Source organism: Osmia bicornis, chromosome 5 (assembly GCF_907164935.1).
Source record: "Osmia bicornis bicornis chromosome 5, iOsmBic2.1, whole genome shotgun sequence".
NCBI classification, from domain to species: Eukaryota; Metazoa; Arthropoda; class Insecta; order Hymenoptera; family Megachilidae; genus Osmia; species Osmia bicornis.
Window position 1 is genome coordinate 11,178,099 of NC_060220.1, and position 16,329 is coordinate 11,194,427.

The following is a 16,329-nucleotide window of genomic DNA, read 5'->3' on the forward strand; positions in this document are numbered from 1 at the left end:
ATGCATAAAATAAAGCTAACAATAAGAATGGAAAAAAATATGCAAATTAAATGAGAAAGAATTAAGCATTTAAAATAAATTGCATTCTTAAATTGCTTTGATGCTTATAAGAATGTTGTTCTTATAAGTATCTTCAAAGCAGTAAGAGTACATTGTAATTACTGGCATTTTGCGCAAAATATATGTATATATAATATGTACTAACATGCCTTAACAAAATATGTATTACTATATACAAACGTTAGAGAGTATATAGATTCAACTGGATATAAATATATTATATGCATGTGTTCTACATGGTTTTTTAAACCCATAACCAGTGTACCAAACCCTAAACCTTTAACAGAAGATACTAAGAAACATCAAAATACTTTGTAACAAGAGGGACAATTACTAAATGACCAAAAAAAAAAAAAAAAAGAAAAAGTACAACAGGTTTTCGTTTAAAAGTACGTTTATCTATGTATAATAAATTTTGTATAAAAAATACAGTGAGAGATAACACGAATTTCGCATCACTTACCTCTTGATCTAGTTTCGGTGGGGGTGGAGGTGCTGGCAACGAGGGTTTCTTTGTAACGGTGGGTGGTGGAGGTGGAGGATGTTCCGGAGGACGTGGCAGTGTGGGACTACTACTAGAGGTTGATAGTCCCAAAGGTCTAGCTCCTCCCAAACCTCCTTTCTCTGGATCGGGCAATTCTCCAGGTGTCTCGGGTTTGTCTTCCAACGAGGTGTCGAAAACAAGCTGGAGAGGTTGCGCTCCTATGGAAAATATATAAAGTTGGTCATCCGTTGATTTACGAATAAATACAAAAGAATAATATACAGTGCTACCTGATGGTGGACTTTCAGAGTTTCTTGTATTGTGTAACGAGGGCGCGGATCGTTTTAAAAGTCTACCCCAAGTGGCAACGTTAATATTCATTTGATTAGCTCTCGGGAAATTTTTCACTTGCTGCTTAAAGATTTTTCGTTGCCTTTGCAACTTGGGCTTCCTCGAGATCATAGGATTCAAGAACTTTATTTCGGCAAACAGAAGGCCCTGTGGCTCCAACTGCAGGGCCATCCCGTGTCTCACATCATCGATGAATTCTTCTAAACGTAAAAACTTTATAGCACAAAGAGATCTCCAATCTTTCCAATAAATGCCTATCTCGAGTTCCCTCGACTTGTCTAGTTCGATGGAAAACCTATGAAAACATTCTACCTGTATAGACTGACACACTTGCGGTATTATTTGTCTTGTGATATTACGCATACACGTGTATCTCTTACACAAATACGTATATAATAATAAAAAAAAAAAAAGAAAAAAAATAATGTACCTTTGATCCCATGCCTGCTGGGAACATGGTCGCCAACTAGTTTGCGCTACTGTTTGGTTGTCCAGTTTAATAACCGCCATAATATCATCTGCAACATATACAAGTATGTTAGTATCATGTTAACCCTTTGTACTCTTTTCTTTTTTTCTTTTTTTTTACCTACCAACAACTTCTTTCATTCATTTACAAAATAGATAAAAAAAGGGGGTCTCAATAAAATGTTGTGTTGCAATATTAAAACATTAAAACAATTTTTAATTATTATAATTATATATTATACAGGGTGTTCAACAACAGTTGGGCAATATTTTAAGGGGTGATTCTAGGGATCAAAATAAGACGAAAATCAAGACTAATGAAATAGCGTTTACGGCTTTGTTTTCCAGTTATTAACGTTTAAAAATTCGAGTAAATAGCGCCAGAAACCTGCAATCCGCTCAGCACCGACGACCGAACGTCAGGTCAGCAGTGGTCGGTACAGTCATAACCAAGAATCGAAGCCGAATGCTGCATTACCGAGAAACAGAATAGCACGAGGTAAGTTTCTACTATTCAACGATTCTTGGTTATGACTGTACCGACCCCTGCTGACCTGACGTTCGGTCGTCGGTGCTGAGCGGATTGCAGGTTTCTGGCGCTTTTTACTCGAATTTTTAAACGTTAATAACTGAAAAACAAAGCCGTAAACGCTATTTCGTTATTCTTGATTTTCGTCTTATTTTGATCCCTAGAATCACCTCTTAAAATATTGCCCACCTGTTGTCGAACACCCTGTATAACGCAATTTCTAAAATAATTAAAAATGTTTTAATTATTTAATTAATAATACTCCAATGGGAGTTAAAAGGATTAGTACAGAAACATTTCTAATTCAAACTTACTACTAGTCTCATCTTTAACACTGTACGATTTGCTCGAACTGCGCCCTGTAACTCCTTTAACAAAACTACGTAAATCTGGACTCGCCGGATGTTCCCTTCTCGTACGTCCAGGTACTTCTTCCGCCAGGTCTTGGCATCCCATTAATCGTACCTAAAATAATAATCGTATGTTTTGTTAGAAACACTTAGGGAATATTTATATGCTATCTTTTATATGGAAACTTTCTGTACCTCTAATTGTCCAGTAACAGCTGCACATCTTGAGACCGAAGCAGGCACAGTCGCTCTACCCTCCAGAGGACCACGAAACGGTTGCAAGGAAGTGTAAGTCACCGGTACTGGACTGGCTGATTGAACACTAGCTAGTTCCCTCTTCAACTGTGCTGCTGTGCCACTGTCTGGTGGCAATTCTTGCCGTCTAAGCTCGAGGGATAATCTCAATAGGTCCAATTTTCTACTCGATTCTGCAAGACTTGCTTGAGCCTGAAGCGTTTCAAAAAGGAATACGATAAAACCGGGACTTAAATAATCATCCGCAAGGGGTCGGAAAGCACGAATGTATATTACTAACATAATCAATATTTATTAACGTGAACAGCATGAATATCATATGTATCTGTTAGCTTACATAAATGCTCGATACTTAGCAGAATGTTTTTTTTTAACAGATCTCTTTATGAATTTAAAAAAAAAGTGACCGACATGGAATACGATGTTTTAATTAATAAATATATAACTTAAACACACGCGTTTAATTAATAACATAACACAATCTCACAATATTTTTAATAGTCTCGTTGCGAAACCAAGAAATACTATAATATATATGTATTTAAAAAAGAGAACTTTGAAATCTGAAGAATCTCTATTTTTTTGGTATCGGACGAACGATATTTTTCTCGCTCTGTAAACGAAATCCCGTTTGTCGTTCGAAATCGCTTACAGAACCGGAACGTTCCCGGGAATTCAGTTCCTCGAAATGTCTCCTACAATGCTCGCAGGCACAGGAGGGATTTTTCGATGGTCCGATATGATGTCCCGGTTTTCGAAACGCGTTCACCACCGAGCCAAATATCGACGCTTTCAATATATGATCAGTTCTCTCGCCCTGCGGCGTCATAAACGGCGAGGTAACTCGCGAAGGTACTTTAGACGGAAGCGGGGACGGACTGTTCGAAACGAACGGTCCAAATTGCTCGCGAAAAGTATACGGATGAGGAATACTGTCGCTACGAGTCGTGGAATCAGACTGGTCTGGCTGCAAACCTCTCTGTACAGTTTCCTTTTCCACTGGTACGTTCTTCTCTGTACACTCGCCGCTTTTGCTTGTTCGTCGAATGGTCGAGGTTTTCTTAGTAATTCTCTGGCTTTCCTCGCTGGACACGAAACTCCAACCGACCGTACCGCTCTCGTCGGAATCTTCGCCGCTGTCCGCGGACGACCATTCCGCCTCGCGTGTCCCCGGATGGTCCCTCGTCCTTCGATTCCGCAACAGGTGTTCCCGTTCGATCGGCCCTTCGGATTTCGACCAGATCTCCTCCATCCTTCGTATCCTCTCGCGGTCGGTGGAGCTGGCGTATTCGAAGCTGTCGCACGGCGTTAAAGCTACCCTACTGTTTATCAGAGAGTCTATATCGGAGAATGTATCCTTCGGTGAAGTAGCGACGGTCGAGTCGTAGTCGAACGGAATGCCAGCGTTGGAGGACGCGGCGGACCAAGGTGCCGAATCCAAGTCACGGAGAGCGCTGTACGAGCTGAACTGCGAGGGATAGAGAGAGCTGAGAACATCGTCGCTGTCGTATCCCTTCGAGCTAGCTATGGAAGGCATCCTCATGGGGGCGTTTTTGAAACTGTCGCAGCGTCGTTCGGTGGCGCGTTTCAGGAAGGCTTTCTCATCCTGAAATCCTCGGGGTAATACATTATCCGGGGCTTGAGTGTGAACGACCTTCACGTCTGGATTCTCGAAAACGGTCATCGGCGTTTCGCGGTCGTTCTCGCTGGAGGTATCAGAGTTTTCATCGTCGTCCGATCCGGTACAATAGACGTCGATGTGCACCGTTCGCGATTTACGTTTCGAGCTGTCATCCTTGGCGGAGGAATCGGACTTCTCCGAATCGGCTGAAGGAAAGGCACCGGTGGTCTCGGAACCTGTGGTTGGCGATCGACTCTCTTGCTAAAAAGAAATACATATTATACGATATAATCTCATAATTCTTCCTTACAAATAACAAATCATATTTACCTGTTTCGTTTTCTGCTCGTCGGAACTTCGGAGACCACCGGTCGTCTTCCTTCTCGTTGTACTCTTGCTGACGATCGTCGACGTTGATTCCTGCGATTCGATGTCGGTGGTTTGCGAAGAAGCGTCTTTGCTAACGGTCGTCGATTCGCTGCTCAGTTTATCCTTCAACCGACCGCAGAAATGAGTGCTGTACGCGCTCGAAGTATTGTTACCGTCGGTGCACTCCTCGCAGACTTCCGGTACCGTACTGAACTGGTGGCGAGTGAACACGTGTTGATGCGACGAGGAACGATGTCGCCAGGAATTGTCGTAGGAGTGTCTGATGGATTCGCTGCTGCTCTCTTTCCTCGAAACGGTGTCCTCCGTGTTCACGGCGGACAGTACGATGCTGCAGGTGCTTCGGCATCGACGATTGTACTGTTGCGATGGTCGACGGGAAGGCAGGCTCGAGTAAGACTGCGAGGAGAATTGCTCGCTGTTGTAGCCGGAATCGGACACGTTCGCTCCTCGTCCTCGGGACGACGACTCGTTCTCCGACAGACCCGACGATCTCGGGATCGTGAACGATCTGGGCGTCGGTCTGGGTGGCGGGGTCGAGGTGAAGAGTATGTTCCCTCGTTGGAAACCGAACGAACTCGACGACGAAGCGGACGGGATCGACGCGGTGGCTGGAACCGTAGACGGTGACGATTGGTCGGTGTTCCATCGGTATATCATACGAACGCCGTTCGAATCCGTGACGGTCGAGGACATACTTACTGGTACCTGACCGGATTCCGAGGTAACCGGTGCACCGTGATGAATCGTGACTTCTGCGCGCACCAGCCATGGCGGTGGTTGCGAGTTAATCGAGTTGCCTTGCCGGCCATACATGTCGTAACTTTTTCCTCAGCCTTCTCCACGCTGTGATCCAGCGCAAAACATCGTCGCTCCGCTCGTTCAAACGATACCGTAGCAAAAAAGCATTCGGCCAATTGTTTCTTCCCTCCGTGGCGAAGAGAATCCGACCTTCTTTCCCGGCTATCGTTCCCCGGCTCATCGGATTCAAATCCTTCGATCTCTTCGCGAGAGATGGAAAGCTCCTCGGTGAATTCCTCTTCGTTCCTTCTCACCGATTATAATCCGTCTGCTTTTCTTCTTTTTCTCTTCCGAATTTAAGCGAATAGGGTTACTTCGCGAGAGATGGAAAGCGCCTCGACAAATTCCTCTTCGTTCCTTCTCACCGATTATAATCCGTTTGCTTTTCTTCTTTTTCTCTTCCGAATTTAAGCGAATAGGGTTACTTCGCGAGAGATGGAAAGCGCCTCGACAAATTCCTCTTCGTTCCTTCTCACAGATTCTTTTTCTTTTCTGAATTCAAGCGAACAGGTTACGCAACTGTTTCAGAAAAGTGATTAAAACGCAACTTTATCGAGAGTATATTTTCAGAGCGGGATTTCACAAATCCGTACGTATATATCGCATAGTTGTTCGCGGAACAGACGGCGATTCTGCGATACTGCGTCTCTACCCCGGGTCTATTTTCAGAACAGCCGTGTCTTACTGCATTCGAAACGATTTCGGAAACTCTTGTATCGTTTCTGCGTTTCGTATAAAGAAAGAACTGTACGACAGTCGGTCGTTGTACACCGTGATGGTTTCACCTTCGATCGAGTCCCTTCGTATCGGATCGATACGATATCAACGTCGCGATCAACAGATCGGTCTCTCTAGGACGGTTACACAGCAGGAAAGACGAACTTTGAACCATCGAATCACGCAAGCAGCTGCTAACTCGTAAAGGTGACAAAACCATAGGCCAGTAGGAGCAAGGTATAATTAGCACGATATAAATATGGAGCAACGTAGAGCAACGTGGCGGAGCAAATATACCTGGAAGCAGACGATTCTCTCCGGTACGATCAGTCGGTTCAGCTGACGAATACGTCATCCACGATCTTGGTCGAAATAAAAATTAATACTAGCCAGTCTAAAATAAATGCACGTTTCTTCGAAGAATTAACGAACGTGCAAAGTATTTTCTATTTCCGTCGGTCTGTTTCAACTTTCAAGTTCTCTATTCTTTCGAGCCTCTCAAAATTCGCAGGTAATCTTCTTTTATTCTTCATGGAACACAGACGTCGCGTCGGTCAGTCTTCTCGGTAAGGATTCGTAGTAAAAGTTGCGTCCGATTCGAAATCGGTGATCACGACTGGCCGGATAGGGGAGTCAGTCTTGATGATTCAGGTCATAGTCCTCTGGTTTCCGGTGTTGGACAGGTATGAAAATTATCGAGGAATGTCCCGCGGACGGGCACACGCGTCGTATATCGAGCAGACGATCCGCGGTTGATCGGCGCACATGTCGTTGCTTTATCGCGTTGCTTACGACTGGGTCGTGCCAGCTCTCCCCTCGAGAGGTGGTAACTAAGCGCGACCCGAAAAGGCGTCATAGAAAGACGGACGGGGTAGCGGGGAATTAAGGCGGTGCTATTTCGAGAGCACCGCGTTATACGCCACTGCTGCTCGATTCTCGACGTAGTCGTCTACGTCGTACGCGATTCTCTCTTAGCGTTATACGTACACGGAAAATCGTGTTGCACGAGCCCGAATCGTCGATCGGATGTCTCGTCTCGCTTACGTCAGAACGACGACAGCGATCTTCCGAGACCAAAACGAGATCGAAAAGGAAACGAACGACGATAGATCTCTTTGGACGCGTTTTGTTCGATAATGGAAAAGCTTTCGAAAGGACGATTCGCGTGAATAAGCAGATGCTTTTCAATTATCGGCTACGTTGATTTCCATGTTCAGTTGGTTATTCAACAAGAAATATAGATACGCACCTCCGTTAAGGCCTTCTTATCAGCGACTTTGGCACTTTGCAGAAGACGTATCACGTTTTTAGCTCCCTCCACGACAGCTGCCTCGATTCGCAAACGATGCCGTAGCTCCTCCACCCGCTCCTCCAACGCGAGCTCCAAGCTTGGCTCGTACCTGTCTGTAATCATAGTCGAACCGTGTTATCGATCCTCCTCCAACTGTGTTACATTTAATCCGCCGATAGAATCCTTACACGATTCCAATGTTCTTTCATCCTGCTCGAACGTACGCGTTTCCTTCGAGGGAAAAAAGAACCGAAAGCACATCGGTCGTAACTAAAATGCAACTGTGATCGTTTCATATCTATAAACGTAAGCAAGATTGTTTTTACGTCACGCAAGACTGCCAGCGTCCTCCGAATAACGGTCATATATATATATATATATATATATATATATACATCGTGCATTCGATTCTTTTCGCCGACGAATGAAAGGCCGATAACGAATGGACATTTTTTTAATCAAACGGACGATCGTTAGGTAAAAGCAATGTGTTGTATGTGTGTTGAGAGGCTCGAAAGAATAGAGCATCTAAAAATTCACGATTACGCACGTTGTATGTATATATAAAATCGTGAACAATAAACGTCACATTGCCTTTACTTACAACAGTACCTCGAGGTAACGACGCTTATACACGGTACATCGTCGGGTACAAAGCCGAGAAATGTTAAATATCACGCGTCGAGCGACAAATTATTAACTTGTACAGTTGTAAGATTCGTTGAAATATTTGGTAACGAATAAAAATTCTCTTTCACAACCTCCGTCTCTCGTAACTTTACAGAAATTATTATTGGAGCGAAGCAAGAGATATTAAACGACTGATCGGGATTTTTCCGACTTTTTAACTGAAAATCTAGATTATCAATTTTGACCATTCTTTGCAAACCGATCACAATGGTCATTGTGAGTGTTTATATAGAATAAAATCAGAGATCGGTGGTGTCCTTGAGGAATGGTCAGGTCTATGAGAGAAATCGGAATTACGATATCGCGCGAGCTTTGAATTCGTGTTCCGTAAATTAAAACTCGGGTTTAATCCCTACTTTTAATTGCTATATTGTGTCCAAACTCTGTTAAGGTTACTTTTACTGCAAATCAATCGCTTCGCTCCAGTATGTCAGCCACGAAGCGGACGGGGGACTTGAATTAATATTAGAGTAGACTCTCGTTATATTGCCGTGGTAGGGCTAAAAATTTCTCAAGCTTCGAAACTCTAATTAACTAATCATTTCCAATTTCTACTATTATTATTACACTGGAAGTCGCACACCCTCTCCAAAATCAGAAATAATATCAATATTTCAGTAGACTCTCGTTATATTGCCGCGGTGCGAATAAACATTTCTCAAGCTTCGAAACTCTAATTAACTAATCATTTCCAATTTCTACTATTATTATTACACTGGAAGTCGCACACCCTCTCCAAAATCAGAAATAATATCAATATTTCAGTAGACTCTCGTTATATTGCCGCGGTGCGAATAAACATTTCTCAAGCTTCGAAACTCTAATTAACTAATCATTTACAATTTCTATTATTATTATTACACTGGAAGTCGCACACCCTCTCCAAAATCAGAAATAATATCAATATTTCAGTAGACTCTCGTTATATTGCCGCGGTGCGAATAAACATTTCTCAAGCTTCGAAACTCTAATTAACTAATCATTTCCAATTTCTACTATTATTATTACACTGGAAGTCGCACACCCTCTCCAAAATCAGAAATAATATCAATATTTCAGTAGACTCTCGTTATATTGCCGCGGTGCGAATAAACATTTCTCAAGCTTCGAAACTCTAATTAACTAATCATTTACAATTTCTACATTTATTATGAAACTGGAAGCGTTTCATCGACGTCCATTGAGTGTAATGTTTTAATACGATCCAACCACGTAAGGTAGCGAATAATCCGAGTCATCTTTCACTATTCTAAGAGCCAGGTTGTTCTAACGGCAGCATTACTTCTACCTTTATTGCTAGTCGCCTCGCCATTCGGCGGTGGTGCATCGCCTCGTGCGTGTTGCTGCTGACGTGCTTGTCGCACCTTCATTATTCTCATCCTTAGGAACTCAATTTTCGCCCGAGAATCGTCCAGCATTTGTTGAGCCTCCTGTAGCAGTTTCTTGTCCCTGCCGCTAGTTAAACTCTGTATCATATTCTCCGCCCCTTGTTTCACCTGTAACGTTAACGAATAGAACGATAGTATCAAATTTGTCTTTAAACTTTGCCTGAGATTTTGTATACGTAATTTCTAAATTTTCACGTCAACGGTGGATCACCTTTTTAAAAGAAAATTTCGGCATCGTCGAATGTACTCTTGGCAAACTCTGATAAGCGACTACGCGTTTCCTAAACATTGTAAGTATTCACCCAGCTTGCTGGCTAAACCTATTATACTCTGAAACCGATCGCGTAATACGACGTAGGAATACGATTTTCATGCTAGATAGATCACGGTAGACATTGAAAATTTTGTTGACATTTGTAGGCTGGCAAATGGCCAGAATCAATAATTCGCAGTTTTCTTTTTATCTTTTCTGTGAAGCTACCAATAGTTTTTCAATCATTTTCAATCATTTTCTCTAACGATAACATTGCAATATTGCCTCTTGATGAATTGCACTTTCGCGTGCAGTAATTTGCTACTCTGATTACTGATTAACACGGTGATCAGTAAAATTACCGACACCGCAAATTACATATGCCTGAATAATTAAAAGGAAACAATAGAAAAATATTATTTTAAGTAATATCGTTATGGTACACGTAATGTAAAATGGTAAATAGAGAGCTTAAAATTCTTAACACATTGAACGCCACAGTGAAATGGGGCATTTTTCCTGGGGCGTAGCTCTAATTACTAAGAACAGTAATAATTAATTTTCAAATTTCAAATTTCAACCTTTCTATTTGCCATTTTATATTATTTGTACCATAGCAATAATTACTTAAAATCATGGTTTTGTATTGTTTTCTTTTAGTTATTCAAGCATGTGTAAGTTGCGGGGCTGGCGTTCAACGTGTTAATAATTAGAGCTTCGATATATCCTACAACAAATGACCATTTTCACCGTGGTGTTCAACGTGTTAAATCACCGTATGACGAAGTGCAAAGATATCTTGAACGGAGAATAAGTGACGACGATTCGTCGGTGATTCATACAACGACAACGAATCACTGACTGATTACTATAAAATTGGTAGCGTTACAGAAACGCGATATATATGTTTCATTACACAATGATAATTAGCTTGAATCTCGTTTCGTTCAAAGAGGATTCAAGTAATTTCTTAACCGATCGGTGATTTTCCTCTTTTCTTTTCTCTCTTCGCGAACGAAGTCTACCTTGAGTTCGATATTGAGCTGCTTCTCCAAGGACAAAAGACGAAGATCCGTGAATAGACCCTCCTGACTCGGCGACGACGGCCCCATTGGTGACAGAGGCGTGTCTGAAACGAAAATAGGCGTTGAAAATAAAAAGCTGACCCTTGATCCGATCTGAGATCGTTGAAATTGTTCAAAAACCGCGATCGCTTTTGTAAAAATCAAACATCTGTGTCGAAGATTCTCTCTTTAAATTAGCGTACGTTCGATATCGACGAGTCTGACGTTGAAAATTACAATTAAACGCGTGGTAATTCTTGCAAACGCGTCTCGTTTCGTGCCTACGAGAGTCTCAATATGTAGTGAAATCTTGGAGAACTCGAATCCTACTTCCTGTAACCCACTGGGGATATCTCGAAGGTAGTCTAAAGACTCCCACGTGTTTAATGCACTTCCAAGTACAATGCGAGCGTGGAAGTAAGAGAAAAGAAAAAAAACGTTGCTCTTCTTTGTTTCACCAGAGTACACCGTTAACTCGGAATTTTCCCATCGCTCGTTTTCACTAAACCCATCTCGCGCTACCAGGCGATAGCAGCGAATGAGCGTAAGGTAACAAACCGAAAGCACGAATCCGGAAATTGAACTACAGCGGTACCTCGGTATACGTCTGTTTTGGAATACGTCCAATTCGGAATACGTCCAAATTTTACTCGGTATACGACATACAGTTTTTTCTCTGAATTTTGCGTCATTTTTAAATAATTATCTCAGATGAAAAATTAATAATCAATTATATTTGGAGTTGATGTATTATTAACTGATTGATCATACAGGAAAGGATATCATATAATAAACTGTAACCGCAAAACAGGAAGCAATACAATTTATTCCATTTGAACTCGAGGGCTCCGGAGCGGAGCCATTTAAAATTTGTCTTCAAACTCGAGGGCTCCGCTACGGAGACAATGCAAATAATTTTCAGTTTTTAACATAAGGACAAAAACAAATCTTAAAAACTATTTATAGGATATTTCGCTTTTGGTGACAAATAACGGTCGCGGCTAGCGGATTATTATGCTAAAATACTTTTCACTAAAACTAAAAGTTCTTTTCACTAAAATGCTTCGAGTTGCTGGTAATATGAATGAAAAAAAACTTCGAGTGCAAAGGGTTAATTTACAAATTAATTACGTTAAATAAACTAGTGGATATTTTTTATAAACTTTAAGAAAATCGTTTAAATGCTGCTGATGACATAAACAGTGCTTAAATTATTTTACAACTCCATTAATAGGGGTTCTTTTTACATGAGAACAGATTAATCATCCAAGGTACCACTGTATTCGTATCCTCCGAATTAGAGTTTCGATAGGTCCGACTATAAATGTACATTTTCACTGCGCCGATCGACGCGTTTATTCCAAAGCTTTCTCGTTTATGGTCGTCTGCCAGGAATAAATTAAACAGAATTTATCGGCAATATTATTGATTTGCATCGATCTTCGGCAAGGTTATCGTGTTGCGAGGATAGAAAAAACCGACCACGTTGCAGAATTCCTAGATCAGAAAGGTAGATCGCAGGATAAGTGCGCGGAAACGTTCTGAAAAACGTGGTGTCAGAATTATAAGTATCACTTCCGGGCGGGCCGGAACTTGGAACAATTACAGTAATCAATTCCACTTACGTAATTATATCGCCGGTGTTTGCGAAACGTACGCGACTCCCGTTTTAATACCGCCGGGCACGCCCTGATACTCGTATTTTTCTTTTTACACGTCCTGCACCGAGGGATACAGATTTCCTGTATATCGAGCGTAAAACGCGAGTCAAACAACGACAAAAATATTGATCCTGTATTTTTTTTTTTTTCACCCCGAATCCCATGAATCGCGTGCCTCGAACGCTGTTAACACCGGCAAGGGTGAAAATGAATCGGCGTGGTCGGAATTCTCTTCCTAAACGGCTGATCGCGCGATTTCGCGTTAAGCGCCAGGGTGCTGGAAGGGTTATTAACGGACAAGAGGTTCACGGAAAAAAAAGAAGAAAAAAACTTGGAGGAGATTTCTTTGGGAGCGAAGGAAGCGTGAAGGTCCCTCCGAATGATTTATCGTAAATATAAGCGACAGTGCGGATTTAGCCAGCCGTACGGAAAGCAATGGTAACGACGTGCAAACGTGCACCGCCGACAAAGAGACGCGTATGCACGGGCAACTGCACTTGCGTTGCACCGTCGGTGCACACGGTTAGCCTGACATGTCCGAATAAGGCGAACGAGACGGAAAGAGAGGAGAATAAGGAGGATATCGGCCATGGGAATGCATGCGAGCAACAGCTACGCCGGAATCGGACAACCGAGACCTGGCCAATTCCATTCGGTGACCATTATAAGGGACGGGAACGAAGGAAGACGAGAAGTTGCCAATTCTTTTGCAACAATTATCGGACATTAAGGAAAATATCGATTCGATTCGACGAACTCATCCGGAAACTCAATGTTCTCCGATGAACATTGCGAAAAGAGATAATAAAGAGACGTACAGTGGGTGGTGAAATTATTAGAAGCACTCGCATGAATTGATGATTTTATATACAGTGGACCGCAAAAGTATTCGTCCACCTTTTAAAACAGAATACCTCGCTTAAAATTGGATCAAATGACTTCAGGTTTCTCGAGAAGCTATAAAAATTATGAAACTGAGATATGTGCCTTTGTCGTTTTACAAAATTCAAATTTGCCGAAATCGGGAAAGAAATAGTAAAAGGCAATTTTTTAACTTTTTTATCTGATTGTGAACCTGTAACGAAAATTTAAAATATGACATTCGGAGATTTCAATTACTTATAACTTTTAAATGCATTGACCGATCTCGATGAATTTTGCAGGATACACATAACATATTTAAATTTACAAATATCGTATTTTAAATTTGTCGTTACAGGTTCAGATAAAAAAGTTAAAAAATTGCCTTTTAATTTCTTTCCCGATTTCGGCAAATTTGAATTTTTTAAAATGACAAAGGCACATATCTTAGGAAATTAATTTTTATAGCTTCTCGAGAAACCTGAAGTCATTTGGTCCAATTTTAAGCGAGGTATTCTGTTTTAAAAGGTGGACGAATGATAAATATCATTAATTCTTAAATGAAAAGTATTTTAAATGTATTTGTTAATATATTGATTAAAAGTTACACAATATAAAAATTTTAAAATTGTGGCTCTATTTCTACGTAAACACGAAAAATTCATTTTTCATACCATGGCTCTAATAATTTCATCATCCACTGTACATACATTGCTTTCAAAGGGGAAAAGGGAATTGAATAAGAAGATAAAATAATAGAAAATTCGTGAAAGAAAACAGTGAAAAAAGATGGAGGAGGTCATGGGACAATACGAGCATCGAGGAGTCCGTGAAACCATGTCATTAGCGCAATAACAGAACACGTGCCCCATTATATTCCGTTTCTGCGAGCTAGGGGAGACGACAAAGGCCTTCCTTGTTTCCTTGCTACAAAACTGCACACGACTCTTCCCTGCACCTTCTTTCTCTCCGATTCCCTAGCGCAAAACAATGAATGGAATTATTGACACAGCCGCGCTTTTGGAAAAGAAACGCACGCGAGATGAACGCTCGTTTCTTTTTTTTTTTGTTCTTCCAGCTCGATGAACCGTTGCTATCTTCAACGAGTTGACGACCTCGGGGTTGCAACCCCTTCGTACACCGGTGTATGCAAAGTTTTTCGAAGCGTGTGTAATTTTCTAGAACGATAGACTTGCGTGAAAAATGAAAAAAGAAAGAGAAAAATGATTCGCGTTTAAAGGAAATTAAAAATGTTAATTGGCCGATGTCTGTAACGCGATTTCCTCTCGAGGTGCGCTCGACTGACTCTCTTCGTTCATTCACGATTTCGCTCGTACAATTTTCTATGTAGCTGCGATTCACACAGACGAGAGATCACAAACCGTGAACCCGAGGGCTGCTACACTTCCTACCGCATACATATATTAAACGCACGAAAGAAGCAATTATTCTCTAATCGCGAAAAGGGGGGATGGAATTGGCGTGCTCCGCAACATTCTCGTTACGGGAACGAGGAAAATAATTAGACCGACTATAAAGTTAAAAACTCGGTGCGCGAGATAAAGCGAGAATCAGTTGCGTCAACTCTTGCGATGGAATATTTTATTAATTAGCTTAAATATTGCTCAACCATTGTATCCCGTTGTATCGATGGAAAAGAATTCTCAGTTCCGAGAATGTACAGGCGTTGATTGCTAAAGGCTAACGTTAGAACGGTGTTCGATCGAAAGGGGGAAGTTGGTAAGGTGAGAGGTGAAAATTTTGGTATTTAATAATCACGGACGTTTAATTGTTATCGTTTAAAAGTTATTAACGCAAACATTTAAAAGTGTCCAGAATCAATTCCATTAGTGTACAAGCCGTCATTAGTCGTTGATTTGCGAGCACGAGTGATTTCTTCGCTGGTTTTACGATCGCACGGAAAAGCGCGGTCTCGTATCGTGTCTACCTTATCCCAACAAAAACATCCTGTAAACAGGAGCCAAGTTCTTATGGCCGTAAAAAGTTGTGAGATCAGACTAAATACGGCCAAGTTCGTTAATTTAGAAATACCTCTTGCAATACTGTAAAAAGCTTTTGTGAAAATTAGGATAAAAGAACGCTATTTAATTTTTGAAGAGTTACATGGAGGGATAAATTATTCAAACTTGGCCGTTACTTTTTAAACCAATGGCCATAAAAGGCGTTAGGTAACGGCCAAGTTTGAATAATTTATCCCTCCATGTAACTCTTCAAAAATTAAATAGCGTTCTTTTGACCTGATTTTCACAAAAGCTTTTTTCAGTATTGCAAGAAGTATTTCTAAGCTAACGAACTTGGTCGTATTTAGTCTGATCTCGCAATTTTTTACGGCCATAAGAAATTGGCTCCTGTTTACAGGATGTTTTTGTTGGGATTTCATCAATTTTTGTTGAGATTTCATCAATTATCAAGTACCTATGCTAATTATAATTATTTTTGCAAAATAATGTGAAAATATGGGGTAAATTTTTTTTCTTTACTATTTTTTCATTCCATTTTGAGCATAAGAGTCGAAAATTGAATCTCCAAATTTCCCTTGAATTTTTTCTGTTATGTATGTTATGCTACTATGTTCCATCCTACGTACCTATTTCGTAATGTTTTTTCCAATACAACCCCTTTAACGTGTAAAATTTCAAACTTTGATAATTATTCCTTTGATTGTTTGTTATGGTGGACCTATGTACCAAATTTCGGGGAAACTTCCGAAAGGCCCCATCACCCCAGGACAACCAAACTTCGGATTTATAGTAATTGAGGGACGAGAAATCGAATGAGACCATTTTCAGAACTGGCAAATAAACCGTTCTCCAGATATACAGGGTATTCTAAAAGTGCGGAAACCCCCTCTTATCTTGATAAGAACGCATTTCCACGCAAAATGACAAACCTAACCCTAACCTAACCTAACCTAACCTAGGTTAGAACGCATTTTCACGGAAAATGACTAACCTAACCTAGGTTAGGGTTAGGGTTGGGTTAGTCATTTTCCGTGAAAATGCGTTCTAACCTAGGTTAGGGTTAGGGTTGTTATTTTCCGTGAAAATGCGTTCTTATCAAGATAATAGGGGGTTTCC

General features: G+C 41.1%; 2 protein-coding genes across 7 annotated transcripts in view; both read right to left on the reverse strand.

The window, feature by feature from the left end:
* The window catches only part of LOC114878643 (serine/threonine-protein kinase N), a 41,729-nt gene that overhangs the window by 3,969 nt on the left and 21,431 nt on the right, over nt 1–16,329 (reverse strand). For 4 of the 6 annotated variants that reach the window (XM_029192681.2, XM_029192683.2, XM_029192682.2 and 1 more), the window contains exons 4-11: nt 10,671–10,774; nt 9,293–9,500; nt 7,273–7,427; nt 2,438–2,689; nt 2,207–2,357; nt 1,326–1,413; nt 835–1,190; nt 524–762 (exon numbers count right to left, since the gene is read on the reverse strand). In XM_029192681.2, the coding sequence (XP_029048514.1) occupies nt 524–762; nt 835–1,190; nt 1,326–1,413; nt 2,207–2,357; nt 2,438–2,689; nt 7,273–7,427; nt 9,293–9,500; nt 10,671–10,774 (1,553 nt within the window). Of the gene's footprint in view, nt 1–523; nt 763–834; nt 1,191–1,325; nt 1,414–2,206; nt 2,358–2,437; nt 2,690–7,272; nt 7,428–7,502; nt 7,600–9,292; nt 9,501–10,670; nt 10,775–11,039; nt 11,230–16,329 lie in introns of those variants that run through there. The other 2 variants (XM_029192685.2, XM_029192686.2) reach the window with 2 other exon arrangements.
* On the reverse strand, nt 2,770–7,228 carry LOC114878645 (flocculation protein FLO11). Its single transcript, XM_029192690.2, has 2 exons — nt 4,449–7,228; nt 2,770–4,379 (listed from the first exon to the last, which is right to left on the reverse strand). Exons 1-2 carry the CDS (start codon nt 5,319–5,321, stop codon nt 3,072–3,074), a joined length of 2,181 nt encoding a protein of 726 aa, XP_029048523.1. The 5' UTR covers nt 5,322–7,228; the 3' UTR covers nt 2,770–3,071.

Excerpts from the sequence above, each read along its gene's own strand:
- LOC114878645 (XM_029192690.2), bottom strand. The coding sequence starts at position 5,321 with ATGTATGGCCGGCAAGGCAACTCGATTAACTCGCAACCACCGCCATGG. Across the intron at positions 4,380-4,448 it reads ACGAGCAGAAAACGAAACAG|CAAGAGAGTCGATCGCCAAC; the intron begins GTAAATATGATT and ends ATTTCTTTTTAG.